The sequence below is a fragment of the Hydra viridissima genome, unplaced genomic scaffold (assembly GCF_058129835.1).
Source record: "Hydra viridissima isolate aposymbiotic clone 2 unplaced genomic scaffold, HvirCarnegie_v1 scaffold_14, whole genome shotgun sequence".
NCBI classification, from domain to species: Eukaryota; Metazoa; Cnidaria; class Hydrozoa; order Anthoathecata; family Hydridae; genus Hydra; species Hydra viridissima.
This window is the reverse complement of record NW_028324313.1, coordinates 1,970,718-1,985,689: the sequence shown is the minus strand read 5'-3', so window position 1 is coordinate 1,985,689 and position 14,972 is coordinate 1,970,718. Positions and strand designations below refer to the sequence as shown.

The 14,972-nt window shown below is 29.3% G+C and overlaps 1 protein-coding gene across 3 annotated transcripts; it reads right to left on the bottom strand.

Moving 5' to 3' along the window:
• Nucleotides 1-2,673: 2,673 nt before the first annotated feature.
• LOC145193560 (uncharacterized) lies at nt 2,674-14,691 on the bottom strand. Of its 3 annotated transcripts, XM_090071977.1 has the most exons (11): nt 14,591-14,638; nt 12,721-12,954; nt 12,340-12,455; nt 11,638-11,921; nt 10,591-10,897; nt 10,228-10,325; nt 9,841-10,080; nt 6,555-6,809; nt 4,778-5,965; nt 4,416-4,442; nt 2,674-3,612 (listed from the first exon to the last, which is right to left on the bottom strand). In XM_090071977.1, the coding sequence occupies exons 6-11, from the start codon at nt 10,280-10,282 to the stop codon at nt 3,038-3,040; spliced, it is 2,340 nt and encodes a 779-aa protein (XP_089928103.1). In that variant the 5' UTR covers nt 10,283-10,325; nt 10,591-10,897; nt 11,638-11,921; nt 12,340-12,455; nt 12,721-12,954; nt 14,591-14,638; the 3' UTR covers nt 2,674-3,037. The 3 variants fall into 3 exon arrangements, with proteins under 3 accessions (XP_089928103.1, XP_089928102.1, XP_089928104.1); XM_090071976.1 differs by lacking the exons at nt 10,591-10,897; nt 11,638-11,921; nt 12,340-12,455; nt 12,721-12,954 and having other exon boundaries at nt 9,841-10,325; nt 14,591-14,691; XM_090071978.1 differs by lacking the exons at nt 9,841-10,080; nt 10,228-10,325; nt 10,591-10,897; ... (1 more) ...; nt 12,340-12,455; nt 12,721-12,954 and having other exon boundaries at nt 14,591-14,641.
• Between the last annotated feature and the right edge of the window lie 281 nt (nt 14,692-14,972).

The window sequence follows — 14,972 nt, the reverse complement described above, 5'->3', positions numbered from 1 at the left end:
CGGGTGTATATTTTTTATATGCAAGCTTATCTCCCCACCCCCTCCCCCATTTTTATATATTCTTTTAATTTTTTTCTTCGTTCGTTTACAGCAGTTACAGTTTAAGATTCCGTTTCTTAACTTCACAACAAAAATTCAGTTTTATGAGAGTCTACATAAATAAGGAAGTAGTAAAAAATTGCTTCTGAATGGTAGAGCGTTCTACGTCTGTTATGGCTGAATTCTACTCATAGAAATTTTCCCAATAATAATATCAAAGATTTCTAGCATAACGTGTTAATAAATTTTAATAATATTACGCGAAAAAGACAAAGAAATGATAGTAAGAGAAAGCGGGTATAACTCTCTTTTAAAACTATGAAAGTAAAAATTTAGTTTACGACTTGTACAAAAGTTGTACGAATAATCATTAAGTATTTTTTGGTTATGTTTAAAGCAAATTTGACGTTTGGTTGTCCCATTCATGAGCAAGTCAGAGAGCATCCCTCGAAGAACGAACGGTATTGTAATAACATTTAATCAAAGAAACCTCAATATAATTAAATCATTAGAAGGGAATACCTTCAACACCTGCCGATCGGAGGAGCATTCCCCAAATTGTTACTTTTAAACCACGGTGTGTAATCATCTCTCTAAGAAAAAATGAATTCTTTTCTTTCTTTCTTTTTTAATTTTTTTTTTTTTAAACTACAAAAAGTTTTTGTTGTGTGATGCTGAGTTTTAATTCGCTATGTGTTAGTGATAGCAGAAGGTATAAAACATGTTTTCATAGATTGCACGTTTAGTCATGCTACTTAGAGAAACAAACAATGATCTTGTTTTCCAAATGATAAAAATATCAATGGAACAAAAAAAAATTTAATGTTTTTGTTGTAAATGAAAATTTCCCTTTGAAATAAAGTTCAGTTTACAAAAAAAAATAATCGTTGATCCTAATGAGCGAGTTTTTAACTCTATTTTATCAAGAGCTCGTCGAATTATCAAAAAGTCATTTGACATAGCTGCGCCGCACTTTTAAATTTTTAGAAGACGCAAATTAGAAATTGTTGCTTCAATAAGTAACACTTTACATAATCATATTGTATTTTGGTATAAAAGTTGTAGTTTAACATAATTTTTAAAATGTTGAATAACCATCTAATAAATGTATTGTAACAAGAGTTCTCAGACGTCCCAATTTACAAAAAAAAACACAATAGATATCTCTTTTAAACCTAATATTTTTTACTGCTTTAAGCTTGTGAATAGTGGAAAAATAACTGTCTTGATAAATAATTGTTTAATGTTCATCAAAAAACTTCATTTCAATGGTTAACAGCCTCCTCCAACTACCTCTTACCCGATATTTAACCAAATTTGAAAGGAGAATATGATTAAATGTGTGAAAATCTTTGGAAGATTGGTTTGCTGTGCTTACGGGGTTTTGTAGATGAACAATTGAAATTTACATAATTATGAAGATTGAAATGATTTTTTAGTTTTACTTGGTTCAAATTTATGACAACACAAGTGAAGAAAAGTGCGAGAAAATCTAAACATCATGTGAACATACACATGTTCAATCGGATGTAAAACAAATCAGTCACACCATTAAAGTTTAAAACAGTTTTCACAATAGCGACCAGAAATTCAATTGTACTTACACAGATAAATGGGAATAGTTCAATTAGTAAGGCAAGCGACAATTCTGTAATCATTTTATGATTTTTACAAAAAATGAAGGCCAGAAACAATCGCTTATCAAAAGAAAACTAGTAAAACCTGTTTTAGAGAGTCAAGAGTAAGAGGTCGTATTAAAAACACAAAGAAATATAAAAATAATCATTGTTTATGCTAAAACAACGCTAGATTTAAGAAACATCTGAGAACATATATAAATAACAACGGTTGAGAAAATCTTACAAAATTTTTCTAGAGAGTTTTGGAGAGGATTTTTAGAGAAAAATTAATGCGAAGATTTTATGATAAAAAAAATACCGGTAGATTTAAAGCTATTTCTTCATTGCAGATTTTAAAATTAATATCCATTCCAACTGATTTTGAGTCCCCAACAGTTCTGACACTGTAGTATGTTTAATGGTGAAACATCGTTAAATTTTTGATGCAATTTTGAAAATTATTTATTGAAAATCCTCGCCCTGATCATTGGTGGTACTTCTGGACAGCGCAAATATAAACAAGTATTATCCTTCATGAAAACATAATACCACTTCTTGCCGGAAAATTCTTTTACTCTTTTAAAAGAACGTCGTGGCTTACATTTTTCTGCCAATTGATTAGCAAGTCTTCTTAGCTCAGCTGCAGTAACCCCAAAAAAGGTACCGCAGTGTGGGATGATGGGATATCTGGATATAAGTTTATTCTATATATATCAGTATATTCTATATATATATATATTGCTTGTCAATATATAAGTACACTCTTCCCAAATCAATGTTTGGAAGGATCCACCATGCAAGTACTTGAGTCCCAATTCGATTCTTATCAAATTCTTGGGTAACAAATTTTATGGTCCTCTTTTACTATCATGTAAATAACCTGTAAATTATATAAAAGAAACATAAAAATTTAGACATTAGTAATGATTGTGTAATACTTTACGCCGAACAATACTTGACATTGGAGTAGTATAGCAAAATGTGTTTTACAAGCGTCGAATATCTTAACAGATGCTTTCATGGAATAATTTTTCATATTTCCTTTGATATATAATCAACAGGTGAATGCATTTTACGCATAAAATAATTAAATGCATTTCACGCAGTTTTACAAACATATTTGAATCTAATCCTTATTCCTCACTTAAATTCATTTTCTAAATTTACATCAACTTTTCATATTTACAACCAACTTTTTAAATAAACATTGAAAAATTTAAAAACTGTTTATACTATCCGAGTCACAAAAAAATTTTCAAGTTTCTTTAATCATAATATTTAGCAAAACAAAGACATAGTTTATGAACGAATTAATTAAATTCGAACTATTTTTTTACATTCGATATATCAGCAGAAGCTCGGAGTGTAATCTTTATTAATTATGAGCTAGATTGAGATGCTTTCTTCACGAATAATTCAAAGCCTTTAATGCTGTTAATTTTTTCATCACAGTAGCGGACTTTCAACTTCCTAATATTTGAGTATATTCTAATTGTTTCATATATACATTTGATAAATGAAATTTTGTTGTTGATGTAAAGACACAACTTTCGACACCGCTTAATCCATGGATAAAAGCATTCGAAGTCTGTCTTTGTGACGTTGCTATCTATAAATATCCACAAGAGTTTAAATTGATTGCTTGGTGCCCAATCATCTGTGTTCACCGGGGATTTAAAGATGACCCAAGAAACGTTTGTCGAGCACTTTTTGATTAACTCTATTTCATCCGAGGATAAGCAAACTTTATTAACACACAAATACTTTAACTTCAATTTTTCTTCAAAGTAGTTGTTGAAGAAATACTTTTGTTGAACTATTTTCCATGGTTCGCTTTCATTGGATAGAAGAAGCAGCCACTCTTGACGTTTCATCACTCTTTTCATTTTATCGGAGATGGTAGCTTGGGCTTCGTAAAAGCATTCAATGAAAAACTCTTTTTCTTCGTTTTTATCTGAAAAAGATCACATTTTGGGGAAGAAAAGTTTTATTATTCATTTCTATTCAAACTTTTGGTTTATATAAAACAAGAAATTGTAATTATATGTAAGTTGTAGCAAAATAATGCAAATAAGTATTGGTAATAATTGTTTAATAATATTTTTATAAACAATTTTTTTAAACAAAAAAAGGCTATATTAAAAAACTCATTGTAAAAGTTTTCATATAGCATTTTTTCAGAAACACCTTGGTTTTTTCTATTTTCACTATAGATCTATATAAATCTTTATGACAACTTGTGATAAACATTTTATTTTATCAAACTCTGAAAAGTTAAATCAATATCTTTATTGTTTTTACTTTTTTACTTCTTCATAAAAAAGTATTTTATAGCAAGTTGCGAAGTTGCAAGTTGCGAAGAAGAACTTTTGACATCTTCTACTATAGCTATTGATGTAAACAATTTGTTTGATAATAATTTAAGTTACATGATTATTTTCTCGCCTTCTTTATCTCAACGTATAAATGTTACAAAGACATCTTTAATAACATTCATAATTGAAATATTAAACCCAAGATAGTTTTAAACTTGTTGAATGATTTCTTGTTACATTCTCTTATCTCATACAATTAATCTAAGAGTAAATCTAAAGATGAAACGCACAAAAATAGTTTCACGCAATCTTATGTCTAATCAAACAATAGTTCTAATTATTCATTCAAACCAGTTGGTATTGTACTTTTAATAAAAATGCAGTTTAACCTTGAAGTTAGGATTTTATAACGGGCAAAAAGATAAATGTAAAATTTGCATACCGAAAAGCGCCTTCTTTGGAAGTGATTCTAAATATATCATGTCAAAAGAAAAACAGGAAAAAATTTAGTTTAATCTAAGTATGGAATATATGTAACACAAACTCAATAAATATCATAAAAATAGTGATGTTTTGTAATAATAACTTAACAACAACGAATGAAGGTATTAAAAAAAAAATACAGTATAACGTGAGGAAACCAAAATATTAATCTTTTGGGTTCGTTTATTTTTGATTTTGCTTTAAAATTGTCTATCGTTTGGTGAAGTTTCCTACCATCAAACTTCACCACGCAAAAAGATCATCTTATAAATTTTAAATCTTGAAAAGGATTTTAGCCGATCTTTTAACAATTACACTTACCGCATATGATGTTGAGCAACTGATTCTTTTTTTTTTCGTTTGAAACCTTCGTTAAGGATTGAAAACCCAAACCTTCATTAACTTTATCTTTTAAATTCATTATGCTGAATATCATTGACACACAAATGCGTAAGTTTTTGTTGTCTGTAATTTCCTTAGGACTTAAATGAATGCATGCATGAATAGAAGCACAAAAAATCAAAAAGGAGAAGTGAGAAAGCTGATTACCAAAGAATGCTTCAAATTGCTTGTAATCAATTTCTTTAAAATTTTTCAAGTTTGGTATTCCAGAATAAGGAAAACTAACTTTGCCTTGATTCAAAACCTGATAAACTAGTTCATAAATTTGTGATAAATACTGCCTCACATCTTTTACTGGTTTATTGTGTTTGTTAACATGAGTTTGCAGAAAGTATAAAAAAATGTCACAGTGAAATACAGTCAAGCTGTTAAAAGAATATTTGCTATCCATTGAAGGAGAATTAAAAACTTCACACACTTTTTCTAAATAAAATGGGACAGATGTTATGGCTTTGAAAAAGTCAGAGGCGTTAAGACAACCGTTTATCTTTTCCTTTTGATTATTTATTACGTTGTTTTCAATATATTTTTTTATCTCGTCATCATTCAGACCTGTTACATGAAATGATGCAATTTGCGGTGGTTCCCTTTCCTTTTTGAGTATAACATTGACTTCATCTTTAAACAATTTTATTGCTCTAAATCTACCAGCAACGATACATTTGTTGTTCGGATTTTTCAACGCTTCTGCTACTGCGTTAATAAAAGGGGACTCTTTCGAGCAAACATCCAACCCATCGATTATAAACAACTTTGAAATGTCAGAAAAGTTGTTCCATTTTTCTGAAATTCTGGCGTATAATTTTTTAACTTGTTCATCAATGCTAATATCATATTTTAATTGGTTAAACTTTAAATAAAACACCAAATGTATATTGCTCCATAAAGATTGATTTGCCCAATTTAAGAGGGACATTTTAAGAAGACTTGTTTTCCCAATACCAGTTATGCCAGAAATCAAGAGCAATTTAGTTTTCATTTGAAATTCATTTTCAAAACCCATATCATTGAACTTCTCTGTATTAAAAACGTTCAGATTTAAAAAATAATTTTCCTGCATCTTCTTGTACTTTTTCAAATAATAATTCTTGAGTGTTACGCGTTTATCTGAAAGCAAATACATGCGAAAATATAATGATATCTGATTGGTTTATAAAGTTTCTTTTCAAAATTATGCATGCATGCATAAATACATTCATGCTCGCATACATACATGGATACATACATAAATGGATGCATTAATGCATAAACTCATACGTACATGTATGCATAAATACATACATATTTTGCATTATTACGCTATTTTTGTAAATAGTTTGAGACAACAAGAAGGAAGGGGACAACAAGAAGGAAGGGGAATCGAAATAGAGAAAATGAGGAAAATGTGGAAGTGGAGAAAAAGCTACGCTTTCCCAGCTTTTACTATTTCGATAACCAAGAATTATTTTAAGTAATTTTCTTGATATATATTTTTGAAGATAAATGTTCCTCTACAATTTAGATAAAGCTTGAAAAGAAGCTTTTAGTTCTTCATTTTAAAAGGAGATTTTAGCGTATATTTTTGATAAACAAAACATTGATTTTTCTTCAAAACGTGATATAGATCATTATAATGCAAATAATATTTTTTTTGAGAAAAGAAAATAATCATTTCAATAAAAATGCATGCACGAAAATTTAAAAATTGATACCTTACCAAGACTTAATTTATGAATGACATCGTTTCTTTGCAAATATGTCAGAGATCTTTCAATTAAATCCATATAGTCATATGGATGAACCTGGTAGAGTTTATACAGAAAACCGTTCATTTTACTTTTATCATCATCTAAATCATTTTCAAGGGAATCAATGATAGAGTCAGCATCACTAAGACCTGTGCAACGCGCAAATTCTTTCCAATCCGATGAAACATTTTCTGCAAGTATTGTTTTTGTTGCGTCGGGAATACCTAAATCAAGAGATAACTCATAAAAAGTAAATATATATCTATACATATGACTTGAATGTTGACATCTTGTATAAAAGTGTATATTATACAGATAAGAAAACATCAAATAATATGAGTTCTCTAAATATAAATAAGAATCTATTATATGAAATTTTCACTGGATTATGGTTCCGAGCATCATCTGCTCTTAAAATTATTTTCGTTACTTAGTTTTTGTCTAACATCAATATTAACTTTTTTCAATAAATAACAAATAAAAATAATTTTATATCCACAAAAAATGACTTCAAGAATAAAGTTTAAACTTTTTATCAAATCCAAGTCAACACCAGTTATTTGTGAAGATAATTCTGGATTTGAAAAAAATCTTCTTGACGTATTGCCTTCATTAGTAATTCCAAACCCTGCTTTGGGTATATCTACTTGAAGCCCTAATTCTTCTTTGAAAGATGTTTGTATTTTCTTTTTTGCTTTTTTGACAATTTTTTTCCTAGACTGATCGAGCTTGCCACTTGTAAAGGTATTTTTAAGCTAAATGAAGAAGTGATTCAAAAAATGCAGATCCTTGCATGGAGAATCGAGAGTCCAAATGAGATGGTTTCCGTATTGTTTGGTTCTTTTTTAATCAATTTATTAAAATCTTTTGATGTTTGTCCACAAATGTAGCACCTCATAGTTGGTGTAGTACCAGTTGCAGCGTTGCACACTTTACCATCTACCATTGTAAAAAGCAAGATATGCTTTATTTTTTCAATTTCCAACATTGGAAGCTTTATTGCACTTAATAAAATATATTTTTTTGTTTGAGATTTTATAGTTCAATAGTTTAATATATTAGATACAATTTAAGATTTACGTAGTTTGGTTAAGTTTATACAAAAATATTTAAAAATTAGACAACAAGAATTTATTTCATAGCTATTTCAAGACTTTTTATAAAATTGTGTATATTACGAAATGGTTTACACACTATTTTTGAAGCGTTAAAATAAAAAGTGGCGGACGTTGGCGGATAATTTTAAAAAAGTATCTGATTGTTTACAGCCTATAGTTATTGCTCGTAAAAAAATTGTAACTCGACAAGGCCATACTTGTTAACAAAAACATTATTATCTTTTAATTTTATATAAAAGTTAAAACTCAATTAGTCCATCATAAAAACGCTTTATATTATGCACAATAAAGACAGAAGTTTAATGAAATTTTATTTTAAAATATAGGTCATACCTTCCTCTGCCATAATTAGCCGTTTATTTTTTCAAAGCTGAACAATATTATAATAATAGCTGCAATAGCAAATGTCACAAATTTTTAAATTTTTTTCCCACGAAATTTCAAATAACAACGCCACGTTCTGAACAAAAATACGACAAAAGTAAAAATCGAGAAGAATTTTCTGTTACATAATCTAATGAAGCAATATTCTAGCTTGAAAATAATAAAGCTAATAAGATTTTTATGCGAACTTGATTTTTTGATTTTGTCATACAAATACTCCACTGTGCGTCGTTTAGTAAACCAAGTTACTTTACGTGTCATTCACATAAATAATGTTGGTGGTGTATATGAATGCATAAACATCATATCATGATGACTTTATTGTCTGCCTCAACGTTTAGGCCAAAACACCAATATTCTGTTATTAATATTTAAAGTAATCACAAGGCTTTAGCCATAGCTTTTCAAAATCAGGTGCAACATATATATATTTTAGTTTGTCGCGAATCTGTTAGGGTTTTAAGAAGAAATTTTTGTATTTTCAAAAAATCTGAGCAATTTACTAATATTTTTTTATTAAGTAGTTAGAACATAAGAAAGCGTGAAATTATGGTGCAGTCTCCATCACACCTAATTAAATCGTCAAAACAATCATACAAACGTTTAAGTTCGGTTTCAAATTGATCGACAAGTAGTGGCCTGGATTCAGCCTCACACAACTATAGTAACTGCAAATTTTTTCAACAGACAACATGTCACAATGATTAGTCAACTATTGATCTAATGCAGTAAGACAGGTGGGGATTAAAAGAAGCCTCTCAAATAACATGACTTACGTTTACAGATAACCAATCGCATTAAATCTTTGTAATGCCTTTAACCACAATAGCTAGTGAAAACAATCTAAAAATGTTGAGCATCTACACCTGTTTAAAATGCTAATATGACTCAAAAAAGTACTTGTTTTGTTTTTCTATTTATCTTTTCATCATTATCTAACAGCAAAGATAGTATTACATTGAAATATGGCATTATCCTAACATAATAATAAAATATGATGTTATTCTAACATAACAACAAAAACATGGTATTATCTCAATCGCAATTTTAACACTATAGAGTTTATCTTCTCTAATGTAAAAGTATTATCATGATTCAAACGCTCTCTTTATCCCATTTTACTTAAATAATTCCCAACAAACTTCTCATTAAACTCAAATCAAACTTCTTAAAAGTCTTCCATTTCATAAACCTTTCACGATTTCAACTGGAGCCAAAAATAAAAAAACTAATGAGAACGAATGGAGAACTTCTCGATTACGTAAAACTACAAGTTCATGCTAAATCTATCCGTAAAAGAAATCTGCATATGCACTTAGCTCTTTTCACATGGAAAGTCTAAACTCAAGTTTTTCAGCCAATAAAACTAAGTACAATAAGTGATCTCACAACAACAACAAAAAAATCTTTAATGAGAAAAATTAGTTTTATGTTGGAAATACTGGATATTAATAGAACATTTAAGTTAAAAAAAGCGAAATGATAGCTGTTACTCAAAACTTAGATTTACAAAAAAAAACATAGTTTATTTATTTTAGTTTAATCAAAAGGAAAGAATTTAAAAGAAAAACGGATTTTATAGGAAATAGTTAAAATCTTCTCTGAACGATGGAAGATTTTATTTAAAAAATGATTGAACATTAACTCGGCATAAACTAAAAAACATAAACTAAACTAACATAAACTAAAAAAACCAATTGTTTTCTCAAAAACTATTCGAATTAATTTAAACTGTGATCCAAACAAAACTTACCTTTCAGAAGATTTTTCGAAGTTCCATTTCCAATACAATTCTCTATTGCTATCATTATTTCCGTCATATTTTTTTCTTTATCTTCAAACAACTTATAATATTTCTTCCCTGATATGTATAAACCTAATTCAGAACTTTCTGCAGGGTAATAGTTTTCCACCTGTATGGGCATGAATTTTTTCTTGATGTTATGAGCATGCCTGTATTCCGCACTACAATGATGTGAGTTCTCATACTTTTCTGAAATCAGGAATAAAATAAGTTCAGAGTTCGCAATAGCTTTTGCTGTTTCCATCCCTTTGTTACCCTGAATAATATTTTCATACGTCCAAACTGCATGGCCTCTATCAGTCAGAGAATTGTATAAATCATCTGCGTAACTTTTACCTGTTTTCCGCTCATAGGTTATCATTACGTCCCATCTTTCGTTTATCTTAGCCATTTTGAACAATCAGCAATTATAACCGTATATTATTGAAACCAAGCTAGGTAAATTAAAGTAAATTAAAGATTATTTATTTCAGTTGTATAAAAACTCTATACATAACTGAAAGTTGTTGAGTTTAAAAATAGCTAAACAATAAGTATTTCATCTTTAAACTCTCAGTGTTCGTTTCTAAAATGTATTTTGGATACTAAACAAAAGAGTGTTTTTCAAAAAAGTTTTAGAAATGAATTTATTTGAAATGAGATTTCAATGAGAATATAGAACTGTTTGAAACTAAAGGAAATAGAATGAAAGATATTCACAAGCACTTCTGGCAAACTTTTAGTACTGATATTGCTCATATTGAGATGTAGAGAGGTTTTTATAGCAGATATCAAGCAATTAGCAGACGCTGCAAGTGAATTTGCGTCAACCAGAAAAAGTTGATGCGTTTAGCGCTGACATCGAGATGACCCACCCAGTTTAGTTTAGCTGTCATCCCTTAGAATTTGAGTGAGCAATATTTGCCACCTATAAGGCAATTGCTTTACCAGCTCCTTTACTCCAGCAGCATTACACACTAGCAGTCATTTCAGTTATTGATAAAGTGATCCACAATCAAATTCATTGCTAAAATGCGGGTAAAGGCAAAAATTTAGCCAAAAAAATAATTTAGCTTTTTTATTTTTAAATACCATGCTAAAAAATTTATACCTAAAAACAATAAAAGTTTGAATACAAATTTTGACTTTTTTTATTTCTTAACAAGGAAATCATTTCGTTTCATTGTACAGCTATTCACGAAAGTTTAAACGATTGCAGAATTTTCAGATCTAATCTTCGGTTTTTCTTGAATAAAAATCTAACGGAAATAAATATCAAAATAATTATTTTCCAATTTGGTAAATAGGTTATTTGTTAATAGAATAAAAAAAAGTAGGTTTTGACTCATCACTGTTTACTCAGAAATTTCATTAAAAGGTAGGTGATACAAATTAAGAGGTTTCACAAAAGTTTAAACAATTTTATTTAGGATCAATTATTTGCTAATTAATTGATAAATCCGCTGCGAAAAAAAATTTCGCAGCGGATTTATCAATTAATTAGCAAATAATTGAGTAGTTTTTCAATCAAAAAATTCATCACAACATCATCAGGCAGCTTTTAATTCATTAAAAATCAACTTGAAATATTGCAAAGTTCAAATTAATTTCAATTGCGTGCAAATGGGTCGAAAATCAGTTTCTAGTGACATCAAATAGCAAGTTATTGGTATGGCGCGGACAAAAAATCACAAACGTTCAAATAGGCAAAATACTTAACATTTCTGAATATTGCGTTAGAAAAACCATCAAAACCTGGGAACTTACCAAGGACGTCTCCGACATGCCGCGTACTGGGAGACCATCCAAACTCAGCAACCGTGATAAAAATGGTATATTCAGAATGAGCAGAGAAAACCCCAGATTCAGCTACAAAAAGCTAGCACAAATCTTCAATGAGTCAAAAAATAATCCAAAAGTTAGCAGAGAGCTCGTGAGACGAACATTGTCGGACAAAGGTATTGGAACGTACATAGCTGCTAGAAAACCTATTCTTTCAATCACGGATAAACGTAAACGACGAGTGTGGTCCAAAGAAAGGCTGGACTGCTCTGTAGAACAATGAGCAAAAGTTATTTATAAGGGAAGAATCTATGTCAAAAGATTTGCAACTGAGAAATATTCAGACAGGTTTTTGCAACATCGTCGACAAGGCGGTGGAGGTTCGTTTGGCATCTGGGGATGATTTTCTCACAAAGGTATAGGCTTCTGTAAGCTGTACGAAAGCCGAATTAATCAATACACCTACAAGAACACATTGGAACCGTGTTTAGTTCCATCACTCAGACACTTGTATGGCAGAAGCAAGCAATTCATCTTTCAACAAGACGGGGTTTCAGCTCATACAGCACACTCAATCAAAGAATATTTTTGAAAAAAAAGTTCAATGCAATGCCCTGGTGCCCTAGATCACCAGATCTCAACCCAATTGAAAATATTTGGTCTTGGATCGACAATCAACTGACATACCATGAAATTCAATCAACTCAGCATTTAAAGCAACTTTTGAATGAGTACTGGCTGAAGGTACCTCGCGTGATGTGCATGAAATTAGTTGAATCAATGCATAAACGAGTTTATCTTTGCTATAAAAACAAAGGAGGACTTTTTAAATATTAATTTCGCTTTTTTTTTTCATTTTTTGTTCGTATGTTGCAATTCGTTTAAACTTTTGTGCTTCTTATTTTTCCTATAAGATTTTTTGTAATAGCTTTTTTCTAACTAAATATTAAAATTTTTATAATATGTTCATATTCATTTTAAAGCTAATTACTTTTTCTTTAATAAATAAAAAAAATTAAGTCGATATCATTTTACAGTTTTTCTTTATTAAACAAAAACCAAACTTACTTGATAAAAATTCTGTAACCGATTAAACTTTCGTGAATAGCTGTTTGATGCAACACTACACCATACTTCAGCCAAACAAGGTTAGGTTTAGTGGTATTAATGAGCCAGCGCGCCTTCGCCTGCTCTATGATAGTTCACAGTGCGCCTGTAATGACCTTGTTTGATCCCATAAAGGCCATTGACTCAATGCAAGCGCAGCCTAGGTGCGCTAACCATGTCTGCTCTATATCTGAGCTGAAAACATATTTACACCCATAATTATTAATATTATCACTCTTGGTATAAAAACCATAAACCCCTTATCACTGAACTGTGTTTTTTTTTTTTCTTTTTTTTTTCTTTTTTTTTTACTTTTCACTTTTCACTGTTAAGGCCACAATATATGAAAACTATTGGTATTTCCATTTTAAAATAAATTTTAACAGCCAGTTCATTTCTTTTTAAGTACTTCTTTCCTCTATCTTTACTTTCCTCTATCTTTACTAGAGTGACATCCATTCCTATAATGTAATTTGTTACTCGTGTTACTATATTACAAAGACAGGTTTTTTTAAATCTCATTGGATAATGAATACTCTCAATTCAAAAATGCCTTTAGCATTAACATGACATTATCACAATGGTTTAAAAGTTCTTTTTTTCTAAGAAAGAATGTTCCTGTGATAAACTTCAACAGCCCTGTCTTCAATTGTCGAATGATCTTATCTTCAATTGCAATAAAATTTATAAGGAAACGAAGCGCGTAAAATGCTTGAAAACAGTTATACAAATTAAAAAAAAAAAACATCACTTGAATCAAGAATACTGACAAAAAAAAAAGTGTATTAAGGCTTGAAAAGTAAACCAACTACAAGGTTTTTAAAACATCGCTATAAATGGCATTAAAACCAAAATGGCATTAAAACCAAACGTTCTAAGTTTAAATGATACCAAGTCCCACAAGACACTGCGGCAATTAAGTAGTGGAGAGGAACAGTTAGTCAAAGCTATCATGAATAAAAGACATTTTCTGAAAGATTAAAATATTTTTAATCACAAATAAGTCATCATGTTTTTTGCTCATATATAAGCCTTTTTTTTTTTATAGTCTTGAATTTAATTTGTTATGTGTGGAGCTCAGTTAATCAGGATACAGCAAATCAGATGATTAGTAAACGTAGTAAAGTTGCATTTTCAAGTTTTTACCTCGAGATGTGGAAAAAGCCAATTAATACGGTATTGATAAAACAAAGTACACACTAAACTACAAACACCTGCAGGCTTTTACTAATGAAAAAATTTTGTTGAAAGATTACGTAGTGAAGGCCTCCAGGATACATTATGGACTTTTTCGCACTCACATAAAAAACTAGCAAATGATTATGCTGATCTTTAAAACTTTTGAATGCATTTTCTATCTTTAACTCAAGATAAAGAAATCTGATCCAGTGTGCCCCAACTTCCTCTAAATGTAGTTTTTTTTTAGAAAACCTTCCAAAACGTCCAGAAAAATCTGAAAAGTTCTCTTTCATTTTCTGTTGATAACTAAAAATTACTTTTAATAAGGGTAAATTATTTGTTATTATAATCATAAACCACTTATTTATTGCTCTTTTAAAGCCTCATTAAAGTTCCTTAATGAAAGTGTTTTCTGAAAACTCAATATTAAGTGTATATATCACAGTGTCGAATCGTAAATTAAAAATAATGAATTAACATATTATAACATTGATAAGTTATTTTGTCAATATTATAACAAAAATATTAAAATAACAGCATAAAGTTAACATAAACATGAATATATGCATGAATATTTTAAAACAAACACAAGTTGAACCAAAGATTTAGTGAATTTCAAATGACTGAGTTAAAATTTTTAAACTTTTTATACCGTTTTGTTCATTAAATCTTGCTCATCATTCAATACAAATTTGCAAAATAATTTAATTCAAGTAGTTCATAGTGATGAAAGGAATTGTCTCAGATATACTTAAGATTATAATCTTAGAGATTAGAGTTGTTAAAGGGATTAATGCTCCATACATGCTTCCATAATAATTTTATCAAAACATGCATTTAATCAAAGGGTTTAATTTTTAATTTTATTATTCTTATTAAAAAAGGATTAAAAATAAAAATCCTTTAATTAAGTTGAAATCGAGGTTTGAGCAGAATGTATTTCTTTTAAACAATGAACAATTAAAAATTTTGAATGAGTGATATAAGTTTTATGAAATAATCTTGGCAATTGTTCATAGATAATAACGGTGACA

Coding starts and splice junctions, on each gene's coding strand:
- LOC145193560 (XM_090071976.1), bottom strand. CDS start 10,282: ATGGCTAAGATAAACGAAAGATGGGACGTAATGATAACCTATGAGCGG. Junction 6,810..9,840: donor TTCGAAAAATCTTCTGAAAG/GTAAGTTTTGTT, acceptor CTCTTGATTTAG/GTATTCCCGACGCAACAAAA. Junction 5,966..6,554: donor CATTCATAAATTAAGTCTTG/GTAAGGTATCAA, acceptor ATTTGCTTTCAG/ATAAACGCGTAACACTCAAG.